Here is a 17,273-nt window from a genome sequence, read left to right as displayed (position 1 = left end):
GCCCCTTAGAGAAGCAAACTGGCTCAGAATTGCAGTGCAAACGAAGCCCCATATGCCTCTGATACACATAATCCACTTCCACAAAACGCAGTGTACAATAAAGTATATCGTTGAGCAAGTCATTTTGTCTCAGAGGCCTGGATGGCTGTGCAAATATGGGTGGGGCTCATGCTGTGTCTTGACTCTGGCCAACTGCAATATAGGCAGGTTTCTCATTATCTCATTGCACAGGGTAGTATATATGAATCTTAACGGTAAAGGTGTCTATGAGTGCTTCAAGGCTGTTGCAATTTTGAGGTGGAATTCAACCCCCATGCTGCCAAATTCAGGTTGAGCAATGAAAGATGATGTGGCACTCTTGTGCATCACACTCATTACCCCCACCACCACTGAAATTGGAGAATGAAAGGAAAATGGATGGAAAGCGTGGGGTAGCACTTACTTGACCCAATGTCATATAACTTCCCTGCAAACAAAGCAGAATGAATGGACAACGTACTTTAACCACCCCACAGGACAAATGCTCAGTAAACAAGTTGTCTGGATGTGAACTGTACCACAGTGTAGTTTGTAGAACTGGTGGAGAATGAAAACATTTTATCAATTTGATTAACTGCAAATGTTTTCAAATAAATATATTGTTTTTAATGCAAGTAAGCATATGGATGTTCAAGTTAGAAGAAGGATTTCCCCTCTTCTTTCACACCTGAAAGAATGCTTCTTCCAAGATGATGCCTGCTGTGAAACATGTAGAATCTAAAAACAAAGAAATCATGCATTTTTGCTGCAAAACTATTATCACTTTTATTTAAAAGTTACTAGTTAATCTACTAAAATCCAAACAATGAATTAACTAAGGCTGCAACCCTAAGGAGTGGGGCAAAATCCGATGGTGGTTCAACCACCATATCCAGTACCTTGGAAACAATAGGAAGAAAATGGGAGAGGGGGATTTTGATATGCTCCTGAGCATGTTCAAACTTCTTCCTGGTTTGGGGGTGAATCAGGTGTGTCAGCTATTGGATCCTTTGGATCCTCCAAACTGCCCCTCACTCAAATACAGTGGTGCCTCGCAAGACGAAATTAATCCGTTCCGCGAGTCTCTTCGTCTAGCGGTTTTTTCGTCTTGCGAAGCAACCCTATTAGCGGCTTAGCGGATTAGCAATATTAGTGGTTTAGCAGCTATTAAAGGCTTAGCGGCTATTAAAGGATTAGCGGCTAAAAGGCTATTAGCGGCTTAGCGGCTTAGAAAAAGGGGGGAAAGCGAAAACAAATCGGAACACTTGCAAGACGTTTTCGTCTTGCAAAGCAAGCCCATAGGGAAAATCGTCTTGCGAAGCAGCTCAAAAATGGAAAACCCTTTCATCTAGCGGGTTTTCCGTCTTGCGAGGCATTCGTCTTGCGGGGCACCACTGTAGCTCCCTCTTTGGTCCTACTGATGCTGGTGGCTCTGGCACTGGATGGGCCAGGGTGTTGGAGGGTTTGGCATCACCTTTGTGATGCTTCACCTTTCCTTCTAGCTGTATCTAGTTTTTAATTTTTGTTATTTATAGTTTGCAAATTGTTATGGGAATTCCCCCCCCCCTTTGAAAAGCAGTCTATATCTAAGTTGTTAAACACAGTTCACTAAATATGATGCATTAAGTAAGTCCTGGGTCCAGATACGTTCTTTACATGCTGGTTTCCGTTCGCCAGGGTTACCATGCCTCCACTAGGCAGGCTGCTTCCTTTGTGGGCTATGCCTTTCCACCTCTGAAGACGAAGGAAGCTGTGCCAGCAAAATGCACCAAAGCAAATGTATCCTGGCCACTCATCAGTTGGGAATCTGGCATAACACTCCGTCTCCAGGACATCGACACTCAGCTCCATAGAAGTTTATAAAAAGATGGGATGGGGAAGACAAGCTCTTTGGGGGCTGGCCTTGAACCCTGGCAACCTCCCATCACATCCCAGACTAAAATAAATCAGCTCAAATTGGGCGTGAAAAAGAAATCCATCGCTTGCCTAGGCCAAAACTTCCTCTGCAGACAGGGCCATGAGTGTGGGCTTTAAACCATGAACGGGGGCGAGGGGGGAGAGAGGGGAGAATCTGTGCTGTAAACCTGGCACAAGATGCACTCACCATAGACCATCTTGAATAACTGTGCTAAAGCGAAAAGGACTGCATCTGCCAACAGTGAAACTAAAATTGGTCACAGAAGTGCATGACCAACGAATGACAGATTTCTAGAGTGCAAAGTACTAGAAAACTGCGCTGAAACTACGCTTGATGCTCATTACAGTCTCACACACACCCAACACAAAAATATTTTTAACCAAGGGCATTTGCCCAGGTTCCAATCTCCAATGTGGGATGGCATGCTGCGGAAGGCGGGGCAGGTCTTAAACCTTTCATTTCTGCCGGTCTTCTACGCTGAAATTGCCCTCCCCTCACAACTGCTTTTAGTCTCATGGGGTTGGGGGCAGAACCAAGTGCCTATACTGGAGGGTGAATAGCATCACCTGTAATTTCTGCCTCATTTCTTAGCTAATGGCGTCTCTTTGCCTGCCACACACATGCACACACAAACTCACACGCTTATGTACAATCAGATTTTATTTCTTGATTAAATAGAGAAGATTTATGAAAAGCTCTGAATACCAGTTGCTGGTAATTGCAGGTGGGCAGAGGTGCTGTTGTGCTAATGTCCAGCTTGCAGGATTCCCTCAGGCACCTGGTTGGTCACTGTGACAACAGGATACTGAACTAGATGGGCCATTGGCCTGAAGCTCGTCTTATGCTCTACACCTTTTTCAGCTGTGGGCTGGTCCACCGTCCCTCAGACCATGTAGTGGGCCGGATTATATTTTTTTTTTTGGGGGGGGGGAATATGAATGAATTCCTATGCCCCACAAATAACCCAGAGATGCATTTTCAATAAAAGCACATATTCTACTCATGTAAAAACACGCTGATTCCCGGAATGTCTGCGGGCCGGATTGAGGAGGCGATTGGGCCGCATCTGGTCCACAGGCCTTAGGTTGCCTACCCCTGCTCTACACTCACTAGGACTAGAATCTTGGGTTAGAGTTGCATGAGTAGATGCCATCCTTCCCCCTTGCTCAAAGGTGTGGAAACTTCACACATGGCCTGGTCACACAAGTTACAGAACTGTATTATTAATTATTTACAAAAAGGCTGCACATCATCATGACAGAATCCATTATGTCAAGCCAGCTTTTAAAAATAAGGCTCTAAAGCTTAATTTGAACCAAGGGACACCAGGAACTGCCCTCTTAAAATAGAAGATCCTTCAACAAATCAGGGCTAGCATCTTCTGCATTAAGGGGCAAGGCTTCCAGATCAGAGGATATTGATAACACATAGAAAGGAAAACATGAACTGTAGGGTTGCCACTTATGCAATGACAAAAAAAGAGGGAAGTGTCACCAAAAAATAAGATAAAAGAGGATAGAATGTGCACAGGCTAATTTGTATTTACAGATTTAAATGTAGAAATAATTACTATAATTTCAATAGAAATACATCTCGCCACACTGGGGAAGACTGACAGGTGACCTGTGTCCTGTCTGCTGTCCATGTGCTAACAGCTGTTGATGGGCAACTTCAACCACCACCCCAGCTTTCATTCCTTATGGTTTTTTGTTTTCAGTTTGGAGAACTCCTAGCCATCTCCAAATCAGATGTTTCATGGTTATATTTCCAGATCAGACAACTTTGCTGTTTGCAAGGTGAAACAAAATCTCCGATAACTCATACAACAAGGCAGTACACAAGGCAAGCAAAGAAACAAATTTACATTTTGCCTGTTGGAAGAGAAATTTAAATTACTTTGGGGTTCTATGTTGTGTATGGAAAGCTGTTTTGTTTTGTTTTTCTTCTGCTGGGTTCTAACTGGGTTATGCTTACTAATTAAAATTCCTACTGAAATTGTAAGCCTCCCCTTCCCTCGCTCTCATTCCCTGTTCCGTAAGAAAGCATACAATAAAATTTAAACACAGAAATGCAATAGCTCTCTAGCTGTACAATAATAGAATTAATAAAACAATCTGCTGAAATGTGAACCTGTGAGAACAAGGAAAGTTGCAGAAATAAAGAGTGAGGAAAATTAACCAAGGGTCAAAGTTCTTGGCTCCCTGGGCAGGTCTCCATCCCCAAGACAATGATCCTGTAACTGGAGATTTAGGAGGGTAGAGGATTCCAGGCAATGTGAATTTACTAGCTTGTAACACAGACCCCCTTGTCCCAAGGAGTTGTAAAAGCAGCATAAAATTGGGCCTTCAAGGGGGAAAAAATACAAAGCAGATCCCCCACGGAAGGGATAAGTAACGGGGAGGCACAAAATGAGTCCCAGGGAGGTAACTCAACTGGGCCATGGGACTTGGGCTGTCTAAGTTGTTTCTGATGGTGATATAACAAGCATTGCAACCACATAACAACAAAAAGTCAATGCTGGAGGAGGAAGTCACAAATTCTGCTAAACCAAGGGAAGATCTGTCCCAGTTTGCTTTTTCAGTGTTGTGCTTGTGTATATATTTAGAGAACATTTTGTCAATTCCATGCGGGAAACTACAAATCACAAAGAAAATGGGGACAGAAGATAAAATGGAGGGGAAAAACATATGGTACGCCCTCATAGCTTGTGTAGAAAACTGAGTACGTGTTGGTAATTTAGGACATCTGATCCATATTGCAGATCATTTTCTGTGTTCATATGAACACAAGGAAGCTGCCTTCTTCTGAGTTAGACCTTGGTCCATCTAGCTCAGCACTGTCTGCACTGACTGGTAGCCACTCTCTAGAGTTTCAGACCCAGTCCTATATGGGGAGGCTGGGAATTGAACTTGGGACCTTGTGCATAAAAGGCGGGTACTCTGCAACTGAGCTACAGCTCTTCCCCTACCATTGGCCCACAGTTCTCATCCGCCCCAGTCAGCATGGCCAGGGATGAGAGCTATGGCCCTTCAAGTTACACTGGTCCTCTGCATGTCCTCTGCCTGAGCTGTGTGAACTACACACAGTATATAGTTTACAAGATTGGCTTTATAGTCTTGGCATGGGCAAGTCCAGGTGAATTACCTTTTCCAGGGCCACCTTTCACATTTTTTGTTTCACCCTATGGCTGTTGTGGCAAAGCAAACATCAGCTGCTATAGAAAGGAAGCCCTTTTCCTTTTCTTTGCTGCTTAGGAATTACTAAACAATCAGCTCTGGTTTTTATCCCCATTCAATGTTTAGACACCTCTTTTGAGGAAATAGAAGTAGCGATTCATACCAAGTAAGCAAACAGCATGATTCACAATGGTTGTTATCTGCATTCTGGTCCATCATTAGAAAGCCTGGCAGGGCAAATTAAACACGATATTGTTCAATCATTAAGTCTTCTCCAGTCACATATTTTAAAAGGAGTGTTTGCAACATTAAAAAAGAGGGTGTGGATAAAGGTAGAATAACTTTTCCTTCTTAGCGTCATCCCAGGCATTTGCCCCTTGGCCTGGCTCTTTCCTTGTATCAGGATGGGCTGCGAGTTGTGGGAAGAGAGTGTGGGTGTCAGGCCTGGGGCAAATTCAGCTTCTCTCATCCACACACAATTTCTGCTGTTAAAAGCACCCACCCCAACCATGCCCAGCTTTATACATGAACAAGTGGGACTTGCAACAAAATGTTGCAGCATGAAGTGTTCCTGTTCAGGATGCCAGCCAGCCAACCAGTCACACCCTTTTCCATTATATTCCATTCCTTTATTCCCTTCCCCAGTTTTTTATCCCCTCTCCAACAGTCAGTCTTCAATGCCTACTGGGTATCCATTGGATTCCTTTCTCCTTAGGATTTCTTCCTCCAAGATATTTTTGGAGTAATGCAAATTTGCTAATGCCTCCCTTTTGTGCTTGTATGGGGCAGACTTGGTGATTGCACCAACATGGCTGCCCCCATCATGTCTCTTTGGCCCAGTGAAGGAGGCCTTTGTGAAATTAACAGCTCTGCAAGTTTTCCTCTGCACATACTGACCCAAAAGATTCCACCCCAGTTTCACCTCCATCATCATCCTTCATCATGAAACAATACTGCTCAGTTTTGACTTATGCATCAACTGGCTTACTACTATTAATAAACATGGTAGAGGTTATGCAATTCCTTAAAGACACACCTAGAAAGGGGCTCCAAGCAGAATGAGAATTGGATTCTGAGACTTGCATGCTCTTGTTTCTCCCACTCCCTGCAAACTGGGCATTTAGAGAGCTCGAGCCCAGCCTGGTGGTAACAGCAACTCCCTTGAATGCTCTCGACAAACAAGGAAAGTCAAGAAAAATATATCTGCAGTTCACCCTCCCTCCTTTTCTGAGAAACACATACGGGCAGAAGACGAAGGTCCCTTCTCCCTTTCCCTTTTATTGTGGAAAACAGCAAACATAAATCCCAAACCATCCCGAAGCCCGTCTTTTAACTCACCTGCCTGTCTTGAAATGCTTCATTCTCCAAGTCCAGACTCTCCCACTTTCCTTCCTAAGGCTCCTGCGCACAGCCTGAATACTTTGATTGTCTTTTGCCAAGCTGTGACGTATACACCCACTTACATATTCCCTCTAAACATCAACAAGCTCCATCCCGAGACAAAGTGGTCAATTTATTACTTTGAAGGGGTTCTCTGTGCGCAGGCAAGTGTGGCATTAACCACACACTTCAGCTTTAGCTTCGCCTTGTAAACTCTGTGGCAGATAAATGATTTCTCTTCTGACGCTGGAATTAGGTCTTCGTGTGTGGCTGCACCACAAGGCTGGCTGGCTTCACCAGCAGCAATGATGCATCTGACTAGAGAAAGGAATCATCACTGGGAACTCCTGAATGGGATTTCTAATCTCTGGATATTCAGTTTGCACACCTCTACAATGCATATTTCTTTAAAGCCACAGATGACAGATAGACAGATACATAGATAGATAGATATAGGGCTGCTGTGATTATGCTGAAGTTCTATGGATGTACAGAAAAAGCCACCACATGTGGCAATGGACATAGAAATCAGCCTCCTTCAAATCTCAAGTGTCTTCCTCTTCTATTTTTTTAAGGGGAGCACACTTCTAGCCCTTATAGCTCTGAAAATATGCTCAAATGGGTGTCAGCAATGGCTGCAGAAATCTAAGTGGCCATTGCTTACTGGTTGGCAAGGCACTGAGAATCCACAAAGCTGCCTTGTGCTGGTAGCAACCAGAGCTCAATCAGCGCCAAATTACATGTTACATGGGAGAGCTACGGTCAGATCTTGACGGTTTTAAAGCAGAACAAGGATTCTGGATTTGAACCCACTAGGGAAAAGGGATAGGTATGTAGACTGTGCCTATTTTCTCTTGGCGTGGGGCTAACACCACCTGACATGGCAAATGGTAAAAAAGTGAACACATCTCCAGGCAGTGCTGATTCTCCAATCAAATTTGGAGTCCCACCTACAGCTGTTTCGAAATGAAAATAAAAACATGGGGAGACCCACTGACAAATCTACCATGTAGTTTTCAATCCTGTTGCAATCCTCTGCATGGTGAGATCTCTGGCATAAGAACACAAGAGAAGCCCCTGCTGGATCAGCCCAAAGAACCATCTAGTCCAGCATTCTGTTCTTATAGTAGCCAAGCTTACAAGCCCTGGACCTGTTTTCCACATATAAAGATTTCCCACAGTGAAACTGACACATGAGGAGGAGACAAGCAGCACTGGCCCAAGTGTGTAACAGAGAGAAGTCAAGAGCAGGCGTCATCTTCATCTGTCACTGTTGGTGTTAGCAATTCTTCCTTCTCATATTGTGATTTCTCTGCCCAAGGAGAAACAGCAAAGGAAGCAGCAGGAGCAGAGGCAAGGATGGGGTGTGCTTTCATGCACACCTGGACTTGCTTGCAATGTTGGTGAGTGGTTATGGTGACCTGTCCAGACCACAAATGGTGGTCATGGGCTGCAAGGAATGCCTGGCAATATTTTGGTCAGGGAGGCAGGGAGGTTGGGGCCAAGCTAGAGTTGCAGGACCTTGGATAGCTCCAAGCAGACAGATTGCTCCAATGAAGTCTGGAGCTCAACGGAGGCCTTTTATCCTTCTTAGATCAGTCCACCCCTCCCAGAATGTGCCCCTTTCTTGAAGAATGGAGCCTTAAAAGCAGGGATGGGGAACATGTGGCTGTTGCAGCGGTGTTGGACTCCAATGTCTATTAACCCTAGTCATTGCCCATACTATCCAGGACCAATTGGGTCCAACAACAACTGTGGGGGCACATATTCCACCTCATTGATTAAAAGGGTAGTCCTGTGTCTTGGAACACCCATGCCTTGCATTTTGCCTACAGTGATGAGGAGATATGGGTGAGCATGAGGCCCCTGGTGTAAAAGCAACTGGTTCCTTAAGGGGCTGGTTTGTCATTATGATATTAAACAGCCCCTATTGTTACTGTTACTTTGTTCCAATCTTTTTAAGACTTGGCATAAGCTGAAAGGGCACATTACTTTCAAGGCATGGCCACTGCTGACCAACAAATTCTATCTCTGCGTGACATAACATTGCACACAGTCTGTTCCCACCAGCAAACAGCCAATGATGCAGAGTGGGGGACGGACGGACCCTGAGTGCAATAATGCCATGTCTGCTTTAATGAGAAATTATAAGAGAAGATGATGAAGGCCTTTGTCAGCCATGCATCTAAAGTGACATTTGGTTCCAAGATACAAAAGGATACTCATCTTAAGTTGAGATCATATAAGAGTTTTTGACATTATTTCTCTTTCTGTTATCAACTTTGGGTGTAGACAAAGATGGATCATGATACAACGGAAAGGAAAGAGGCACATTTATATAACTTCTAATTGATGGATATTGCTGCTTTCTCCTGCGATAACTCTGCTCTGTGTTAAGATTCCTACTTATTTCTACATCACTTTTTAAGGCAGAAAATGCTGTTCTTAGTTTTATTCTTGTGACAGTCTTGTGAGGCCATTTTAAGATGAAAGGTAATCCACTTTTTCACATAGCTGAGCAGGAAGATGAACCTGGGATTGGGAAAGTGATACCCAACCTCTGTATGCTGTATTCAGGGAATAATACTGACTTGAAGCAATACGACTATATATGTTCCAAATAATTTGTCTCTCGGAGCAGATGGAGGGGAAAAGGCAAAAGAGGATGCCAACCAGAAGCCATAGTGGGCTTAATGCAAACACTTTTCCACTATGGAAACTGGCTGTACCTCAAGCTGTCAAAATTCATTCCAGGGTTATACTGCTTTTGCTATTCGGCAATATGGCATCCCATTGCTGCCACATTTCCAATCTCAACAAACAGGTCAGAGGCTGATTGAATAGTAGATCTTTTATAAAGACTCTGAAAGAAAAGTGGTGGGGCGGGGGGAGGCTTTCCTGATGCCTCCAATCAAGCCCCTTATAGCAAGGTGAATCAAGCTGCAATTATTTCTAAATTTTCACCCATACTTTATAAATATGATTCTCCAATCAAATTTGGAGTCCCACCTGCAGCTGTTTCGAAATGAAAATAAAAACATGGGGAGACCCACTGACAAATCTACCATGTAGTTTTCAATCCTGTTGCAATCCTCTGCATGGTGAGATCTCTGGAGTAAGAACACAAGAGAAGCCCCTGCTGGATCAGCCCAAAGAACCATCTAGTCCAACAGTCTGTTCTTATAGTAGCCAAGCTTACAAGCCTGGACCTGTTTTCCACATCTAAAGATTTCCCACAGTGAAACTGACACATGAGGAGGAGACAAGAAGCACTGGCCCAAGTGTGTAACAGAGAGAAGTCAAGAGCAGGCTCAGCTGGTAGACCATAATACTCTTAAGCTCAGGGTCATGAGTCTGAGACCCATGTTGGGCAAAAGATTCCTGCACTGCAGGGGGTTGGACTAGATAAGCCTCATGGTCCCTTCCAGCTCCACAGTTCTCTGATTCTATTATAAAGGAAGCCAGGAACTGGTGTCTGAATGGTAAAACAGTACTGCAGCAGTAGGTCAATAATAATTTTTTTTGGGGGGGGGCAGCATATGTCCCCTATCTATGCTACAAGTTGCTAATGGCTTCATACCAGTGCAACTGCTGTGTCTTCCCTCCAATAGTCCTGGGAGTTGTAACTTGGCAAGGTGCTAAGAATCTCTTTTTTAGAGATCCCTGATCTTAATATACCTCCCAGAGTTCCTTTAACCCTAGAGAAAAGGAATTAGTATTAAGCCAGAAAAAAATCTGTAAGAAGATATACATATGTGGGATGTAATCCACTGGGAGCAGTCAAGTACAACACTCCTTGTTTTGCTAGAGCGGACATGCAAGGGAATGTTTGGTCCAGCCAGTCGGACTTCCTGTTCCTCCTGGCCTGGAGCATCCTTCCTTGCATGTGACTAGTGGGTGGGCGTGACCTTTCCAGACCTGGTAAAAGGACAAGGCATGCTGCCACTCTCTCTTTTTTCCATTTTCTTTTTGTCCTGGATTGAACTGCTGGCTGCCAGCCAAGCAGTCCCCCAGGTCATCTCCCTTATGGGATAAACCTGTTAGTATAAGGTTTGTAACTTTAAGACTAAAGCCTGCCTTCAGGGATTACACTGTGTTCTGCCTGATCGTAAATAAACTTTCTTTTTATTGCTTATGAATAAGACTGTAGAGTCTTTTTTTCTTTTAGGAGGGATTCAAGGGGTCTTACTAGGAAAATATTAGAACACATTTCAATCTGGACAAGCCAGATTGAATTGTCTTAAGAAACTCACATGGGTTTGCAACTAGTTTTCCGCTGTGTAAAGGGGAATGCACTCTGCTAAGTAAAGCAAGTTAGGAAGGATATTAATAAACAATATATCTTCTCCTGTCACCCTGAACATTCCCCACCACATATTCCCTGAGAAGCAGTACGTCAGGATGGCCCTTCCCTGCCTACTACCTACTTCACATGGATGCTGCTGCAATTATGATGGTGCAATGCACAGATATCTTACAGAATATATGAAATTACAGTGAAAACCAGGCTTGATATGACCAATGGTTCGATCTTGTGTCTACAGTAGTTTCATAACCAGAAGCAATTGATTCACAAAAAGGGGCGGGGGAGAATTGGAAGCAATGTGCAGAGTGAGCCTAGGAAGCTGCCTTATGCTGAGACAGAGAACATTGGTCCATCTAGCTGGGTACTGTTTACAATGATTGAGAGCAACTCTCAAGGATTTCAGATAGGGGCCCCTCCCAGTCCACCCTGCAGACGTTGGGGATTGAACCTGGGACCTCCTGTTCTCCCACTGAGCTATGGCCCTTCTCTGTGCTTCTTCCTTATCATACCACAACCACAATGAAAAACAACACACCATCCATGCTTGCTCCAAATAAGCTGTCGGATGCTGCATGAATAGACACCTTTCCGCCCATGATGTCTCAGGTCACTAAGCAACAATCCATCACACTCCATGTTCTGTCTTTGATGGTGTTCCACAAGGCTTAGTGAGTTAATTGTTTGGAATGCAGCAGAGTCCTTGGGGTGTAGTGCATGAGTATCAGTGCATGAGGTAAGCACTTCAGTACTCTTCCAGGACCAAGCATATCTGGGACAACTTTCATACACAGCTGCAGCAAAGTTCTGACAGTTTATTAAAAGCCCCATGAGCCTGTGAAAAATGGCCTCCTGCTGAGCACACTCCCTAATATCTGCAACTATTACAGTAGACGTTTGTTCAGGTTCAGAGGCAGCCGGACTGGGGGCAAAGCAAAGTGAGGCAAGCATCTGGTTGGCCACTGTGGAAAGCAGGTGTTGGGCTAGAGGGGCCAGGAGTGGGGAACCTTTTGTGTCTCAATGCCACATACCTCCTGGCCAACTGACTGGTAACCACATGCCAACTGAGAAAGGTGCAGGGTAAGGGAAGCTGTGGTGCATTGCTGTTTCAAGGTGCTCCAGGAGTCTCAAGACAGCGGATCCTGGCATAGCTAGCTTCCCTTGTCTTTTTCAACAGATTCCCAGTCTCTTCCGATGACTAGGTGCTCTGCCCACCTCCCCCTTCAGCTACTGCAGAGAGCCTGGGATCTTCCTAATATTGCTGACAACAGATAATAGATCCAGCAGGGTTTTTCATTATGTTTTTAAACTTCCTTATCCAAGCCTCATTTATCCTAGATTGTGTCCGCACATCTGTTTAGTCTGCAATCCCACTACTGGTTTGGGAAGCAGTGTAAACAGGACATTAGCCATACCTATTCTGTGCTATCTCCTGAATTTGAGGTGGTACGCCTCTGAATACCCGCTGCTGAGAATCACAAGTGCAAAGAGTGCTCTTACATGCATGTCCCGCTTGCAAACTTCTCAGAGGCAGCTGCTTGGCCAACATGAGAACAAGATGCTGGTCGAGATGGGCCTTTGTGCCTATCAGGATCATCAGTAGGGTGGTAGGGACAATCTCCCAGGTGCATCCAGTTTTGGGGATGAAATAGGTTATGTCCTTTGCTAGTCACATATCCAATTGCGGCTCATTGTCCCACACAATGTGATGGCAAACACTGAACTGAGCTGGCACTGATACACATAGGTTTGTCCCTGTTATCTGTGTTCCCTGCCTTGGTTTCACTCCATTTACAATGCTAGAATGTGATGAAGTCTTGAGCTTTTAAAAACATGATAGAAAGAAGATTTGGAACATGGCACTGTATATTTATACAGTCAAAATAAGTTGTTTTACACCAATTCAGACCATTAATCTATCTAGTTCAGCAAACTCTGATTGGCAATAGCTCACCATGATCTCGGATGAGGGACTTCCTCAGAGCTACTCTCTAATAGCTTTTTAACTGGAGATGCCAGGGGTTGAATTTGGTAACTTTTATGTGCAAGGCATGTGGCTCTACCTCCAAGGGTGGGGAACCTGTAGCCCCCTGGAAGCTGTTGAACTACAATTTCTATCATCCTTGACTACTGTGAATTGGGCTGATGTCCAACAACAACTATATGGCCACAGGTTTCTAGGCTGTGAAGACACTGTACATGGCTACCCCCAAAGAATCCTGGGAACTGTAGTTTACCCCCACAAAGTTACTTCCCAGCACTCTTAAAATACTTCAATTCCCATGATTCTTTGGGCAAAGTCATGTGCTTTAAGGTATGCTGTGTATGCAGCTCCCCTCTTGTTCTAGTCCCTCCCATGAAGAGTAAAACAGTTGAAGCAGGCCTTCTAGCCCAGTTTTTACTACTTTGGGGACTGATCTTAGGACCTTTTGTTTGCGAAATATGTTCTCCACCCCTGAACTATAGCTCCTTCTTAATAAAAAGCAAGCTAGTTGAGCAGGCTTACCTGGAGTCTTGGCGCGGCAAGACCAAGTGCAAATGTTTTGCAGAAACCTGAAGTCCAGTTTCACAGCATATCTTTGCTCCTTTTGAAGATCTGCTAAAAGCCAGGAGACCGAGATCATAGAGTCATACTCCTAGAAGGAACCAAAAGAGAGCATCATGTTGCAAAACTGAGCTTTAGAGTTCTGTGAGATGTTCTCAGAGGCGAGAGATGCTGTTGGGCCTTGTTTTATTGACATCCCAAGATACACCATGGTTGGCTACAAGAGAAAGAGCTGCCTCAGTAGTGTTCACAAAACATGAATCGCAGGCGATTTTTTATATCTGTGTGAGCTGTTACCCAACAGGGAGAGGCTGTCGTGTGTTTACTCAGAAAGTAATGGAATTACTTTTTTAAAAGGAATTCCATTTCTAGAAACATAAGGAAACACTGGGATTGTTTATTCATGGAGCTTTCCCTGAGCAAGACTTTAGATTCCAGTGAAATTCAGAAGACAGAGCGAGTTCTGGAAAAGCAGCACAGGGAAATAGTTTTCGTCCTAAATTGGCATTCCCACACGTGTGCACAAGTGGCATTATTTTAAAAAAGAACCAAATGAGCCCATGAACACCAAATATTAGAACAGAATCAGACCAGTCTATTTACATGGAAGAATGAGAGCCTAATTCTATTTTACTTAGTCATTGCAATTATTTGGTATTTTGCTCTTCAGTGCAAGGGCTTCCAGAGCAGCTTGCAACAATTAGGGCTTATGTCTCCTTTATGCTCTGTTTCTCCTCTGTTTGGAACTTTGATGCTCTGAGGCCATGCACATGAAATAGTGGAAGAAAAGGGAGAGACCCGGGATTAATGAAGGCTGCTTCACACATTATGAATTCTGCTGCACGCAGATGCCACATGTGCCCAAAATATTGTTCTGCACAGCTTTCAGGAGGATTCTCTTTCCATTCATGCTTGTAATGATGACAGATACCTAAACATACTGTTATGGCTGCTAAATGATCTGCCTGTTCTTAGGTCAATTTACCAGTTAATAGCCTAGGACGTTTGGTAGATGTTTCCTAAGTGGGAGTTAATACTTAGGAAACGGTTGGAGGTTTCTGTTCTCAATGGCAGAGTTACCCACTGCTGCAGTTTTCCAGACACTTGACTTAAAGATCTTATGCCTCTTCCCTTTAAATGGTAACGTATAGTCCTGGTACATCTGGGGCCCCTCCTGCTCATTCTGCTGAGTGGGGCATTGGGCTTCTCTGTCGGCTGCCAAGTCCTGCTCTGATGCACCACTGCAGCTACCAGATCTTGGGAGGGAGTCCTGAGTGGCACAATGGGTCAGTGCCTCTGGCTGTTAACCAAAAAGCTTGGTGGTTCAAGCCCAAACAAGGACGGCTGTGGGAAGGATTCTTGCATTGCAGTGGGTTGGACTAGATGGCCCTCGGGGTCCCTTCCAATTCTACAATTCAACTATGAGTAAACACCCCAGCTGAGGAGAAATGCTTGATTCTTTGTTTATTAAATTTGTATCCCATACTTCCTTCCAAAAGAGCCCAGGGGGCAGCAAACATCAAAATATTAAAGCAATACAATTTGCAATAAAATATCAACCACAATGGCATTGCTTCTCCAGGGTCTTGGGCCTTCCTCACCAATGCTACCCTTCAACGGATGATATATCAAGAACTGAATCTTGGCCCTTTTGCGTTAGAAACATATTTTTCACCAGTGGACTATGGGCTTTTTGTTTTTCTTTGTTTTCATACATTTAGATTGTACCTTTCTTCCATCACGGAACCCAAGGTATATTACCAGATCCTGACCTGCTTAGCTTCAGCAAGAGTGGGGGCCCTATGTGCTTTTAGACCAATATAGTTTCACGGAATGACTATAAGCAGCCAGTCCAGGGCATAAACAACTTATCTGCTCCAAGCCTGACTGCAGTCACAGCAGAGGCAGCAGCTCTCACCTTTCAGCAATGCATTTGGCCTAAATCATTATCTGGAACAGGTCATACTTGATGCTCCATTCCTGACTATCCTTAACTGCACGCTTTGAAAGCCGATGCTCTGTGAAAGACCTGGAGTGTGCAGAAGGAAATGGCTGCATTTCCTTCAAGGAGCTGTAGAGGTGGACATCAATCTTCATTAATTCTGACACAAGGGGGCCTTCTTTCCACTCCCTCCTTGGAGGGAATATAATCTCCCCCTCCAACATTCACCGCTCCTCTCTGGCTGCTGTCCGCTGCTAAATGCAAGATCTCTTTGGACGTTTGGGAAGCTTATTTTACAGGGATGATGCATTGCAATAATTATCATCAGCTTAGAATAAGTGTACTCCATTTTGGAGGCCTAAAACAGCAGACCAGCACTGAGGCATAAAAGGCACAGCAGCTGCTTGCTGTAGGTTTTCAATGATTGCACAATTAAGCCAGCCCAAAGGCCAGCTCATCTGAGGTACTAATGTGCTGACAACATGTGTGGAACAACTGGAGCACATCTTCAGTGTCACGCTTCTTGAACTGGAGCAAAGCTCTGGGTCAGATGGGGCAAGCAACTCAATTCAGTTTCCATTCGAAAGCAAACTACCTAATTTGAACTTTGCAAAACAATACACTGACTAAAACAGAACCATCCTTCTCTGAATTGCAGTGGAGTTCTCCAATGAACTTACATGCACAAAAATGCACATTTTAAGGGGAAAGTCAGCAAAAGTGAGTAGCTTACTGAAAATAACATAGAAAATTCATTATATCGGGGAAAATGTGTATATTAGGATAAATTTGCTCTAAAATGCTGGTGAATTTTCATGAGGACATTTAAAAAAAAAAAGACTGCTTTGGAAATGTTGAGAACTGAATTTAAGATTGGAAAAATGAGAAACCGAGAAAAAGCAAAACTAAAATTGACACATTCATGTTGGGATACTGCCAGGGAGATAAAGTCCATCATGGCCCTAAGCCGTCTGCCGGACGATCCATCGATCTCCTGTAGGCACGCAGTATCAGCAATTAGCGACATGAGTTTCTAGAAAATATCTTGTCACATTCTAGAGCTCATGCACACTCTGTCAGCAGATAATGCACAGCGGAAGTCGCACTCAGGAGAGCATTATTTACAAGTTTTATTCAGCGTTGATCAGAACAAAGAAAGACATGACTGCCTGCGTCAGTGTCTCTGACACAGAGAGAGAAAACGAAAGCAATAGGAAACATAAACATCCTGTGAACAGGAAATGCGCAGACTCTGTGACTCACACAGCCTGCTCCCTTTTAAGGTGGAACGGAAATATCCTAACAATTCACATATTCACTCATACTCTCCCAATTACAAACTTAATCAGTTAAGCAACTTTCCCTCTGCCCAGGGAAACATGGGAACTGTTGTTCTGAAAAAGGGGGTTATTGTCTTTAGATCAAACTTCACCCAACTACAATTCCCAGAATGCTTTCGGGAAGTGAAGGCAGTCAAAGTTGTAAAAGAATCAACCAACATCTATAGAAGAAGAGTTTGGATTTATAGCATGTAGTTATGGTTTCTGTTTCCCTGGAAACTTGCCTGAGGCTTTTCTGAAGCTGCTTCTGAGATGTTCTTGTTTGCCAACTTTCAGTAGGCACTATTAAGCAGATCTTCGAGCTACATACTTTACATCAGTACCGGCCTGCTCATGAAGTGAGGTGAGGCAGTCACCTCAGGTGGCAGATCAGGCCATGAGGAGCACAAAGCTCACCACTGCCATTTCCTGTGTGGGTGTGCCCTGCTTCCTCTGCCGCTGCACCCCACTGTTGCCACACCCATACCCCACTACTGCTGCACCCCACATGGCGGCAGCAGGGAGCGCCTGTGGAGGAGGAGATGGTGGCAGCGGGGCATTTTGATTCCAGCAGCAAAATGTCCCAGGCCAGTCCTGATTTACATACTAATGCATTACAGTGGTACCCCGGGTTAAGTACTTAATTCGTTCCGGAGGTCTGTCCTTAACCTG

General features: G+C 44.2%; 1 protein-coding gene across 6 annotated transcripts in view; it reads right to left on the bottom strand.

Annotated features, from left to right (window-relative positions):
• The window catches only part of COL8A2 (collagen type VIII alpha 2 chain), a 205,502-nt gene that overhangs the window by 24,908 nt on the left and 163,321 nt on the right, over positions 1 to 17,273 (bottom strand). For 5 of the 6 annotated variants that reach the window (XM_083511804.1, XM_083511803.1, XM_083511805.1 and 2 more), the window contains one exon: positions 13,302 to 13,431. Coding sequence is in view for 1 of the 6 variants with exons in the window: in XM_083511802.1 (XP_083367928.1) it covers positions 6,451 to 6,473 (23 nt within the window). In the remaining 5 variants the exon portion in view is untranslated. Of the gene's footprint in view, positions 1 to 6,450; positions 6,705 to 13,301; positions 13,432 to 17,273 lie in introns of those variants that run through there. The other variant, XM_083511802.1, reaches the window with a different exon arrangement.

The sequence above is a fragment of the Podarcis liolepis genome, assembly GCF_965112155.1.
Source record: "Podarcis liolepis genome assembly, chromosome: 7".
NCBI lineage: Eukaryota > Metazoa > Chordata > Lepidosauria > Squamata > Lacertidae > Podarcis > Podarcis liolepis.
The sequence above is the reverse complement of the archived record's forward strand: the minus strand, read 5'-3'. Positions and strand labels throughout refer to the sequence as shown.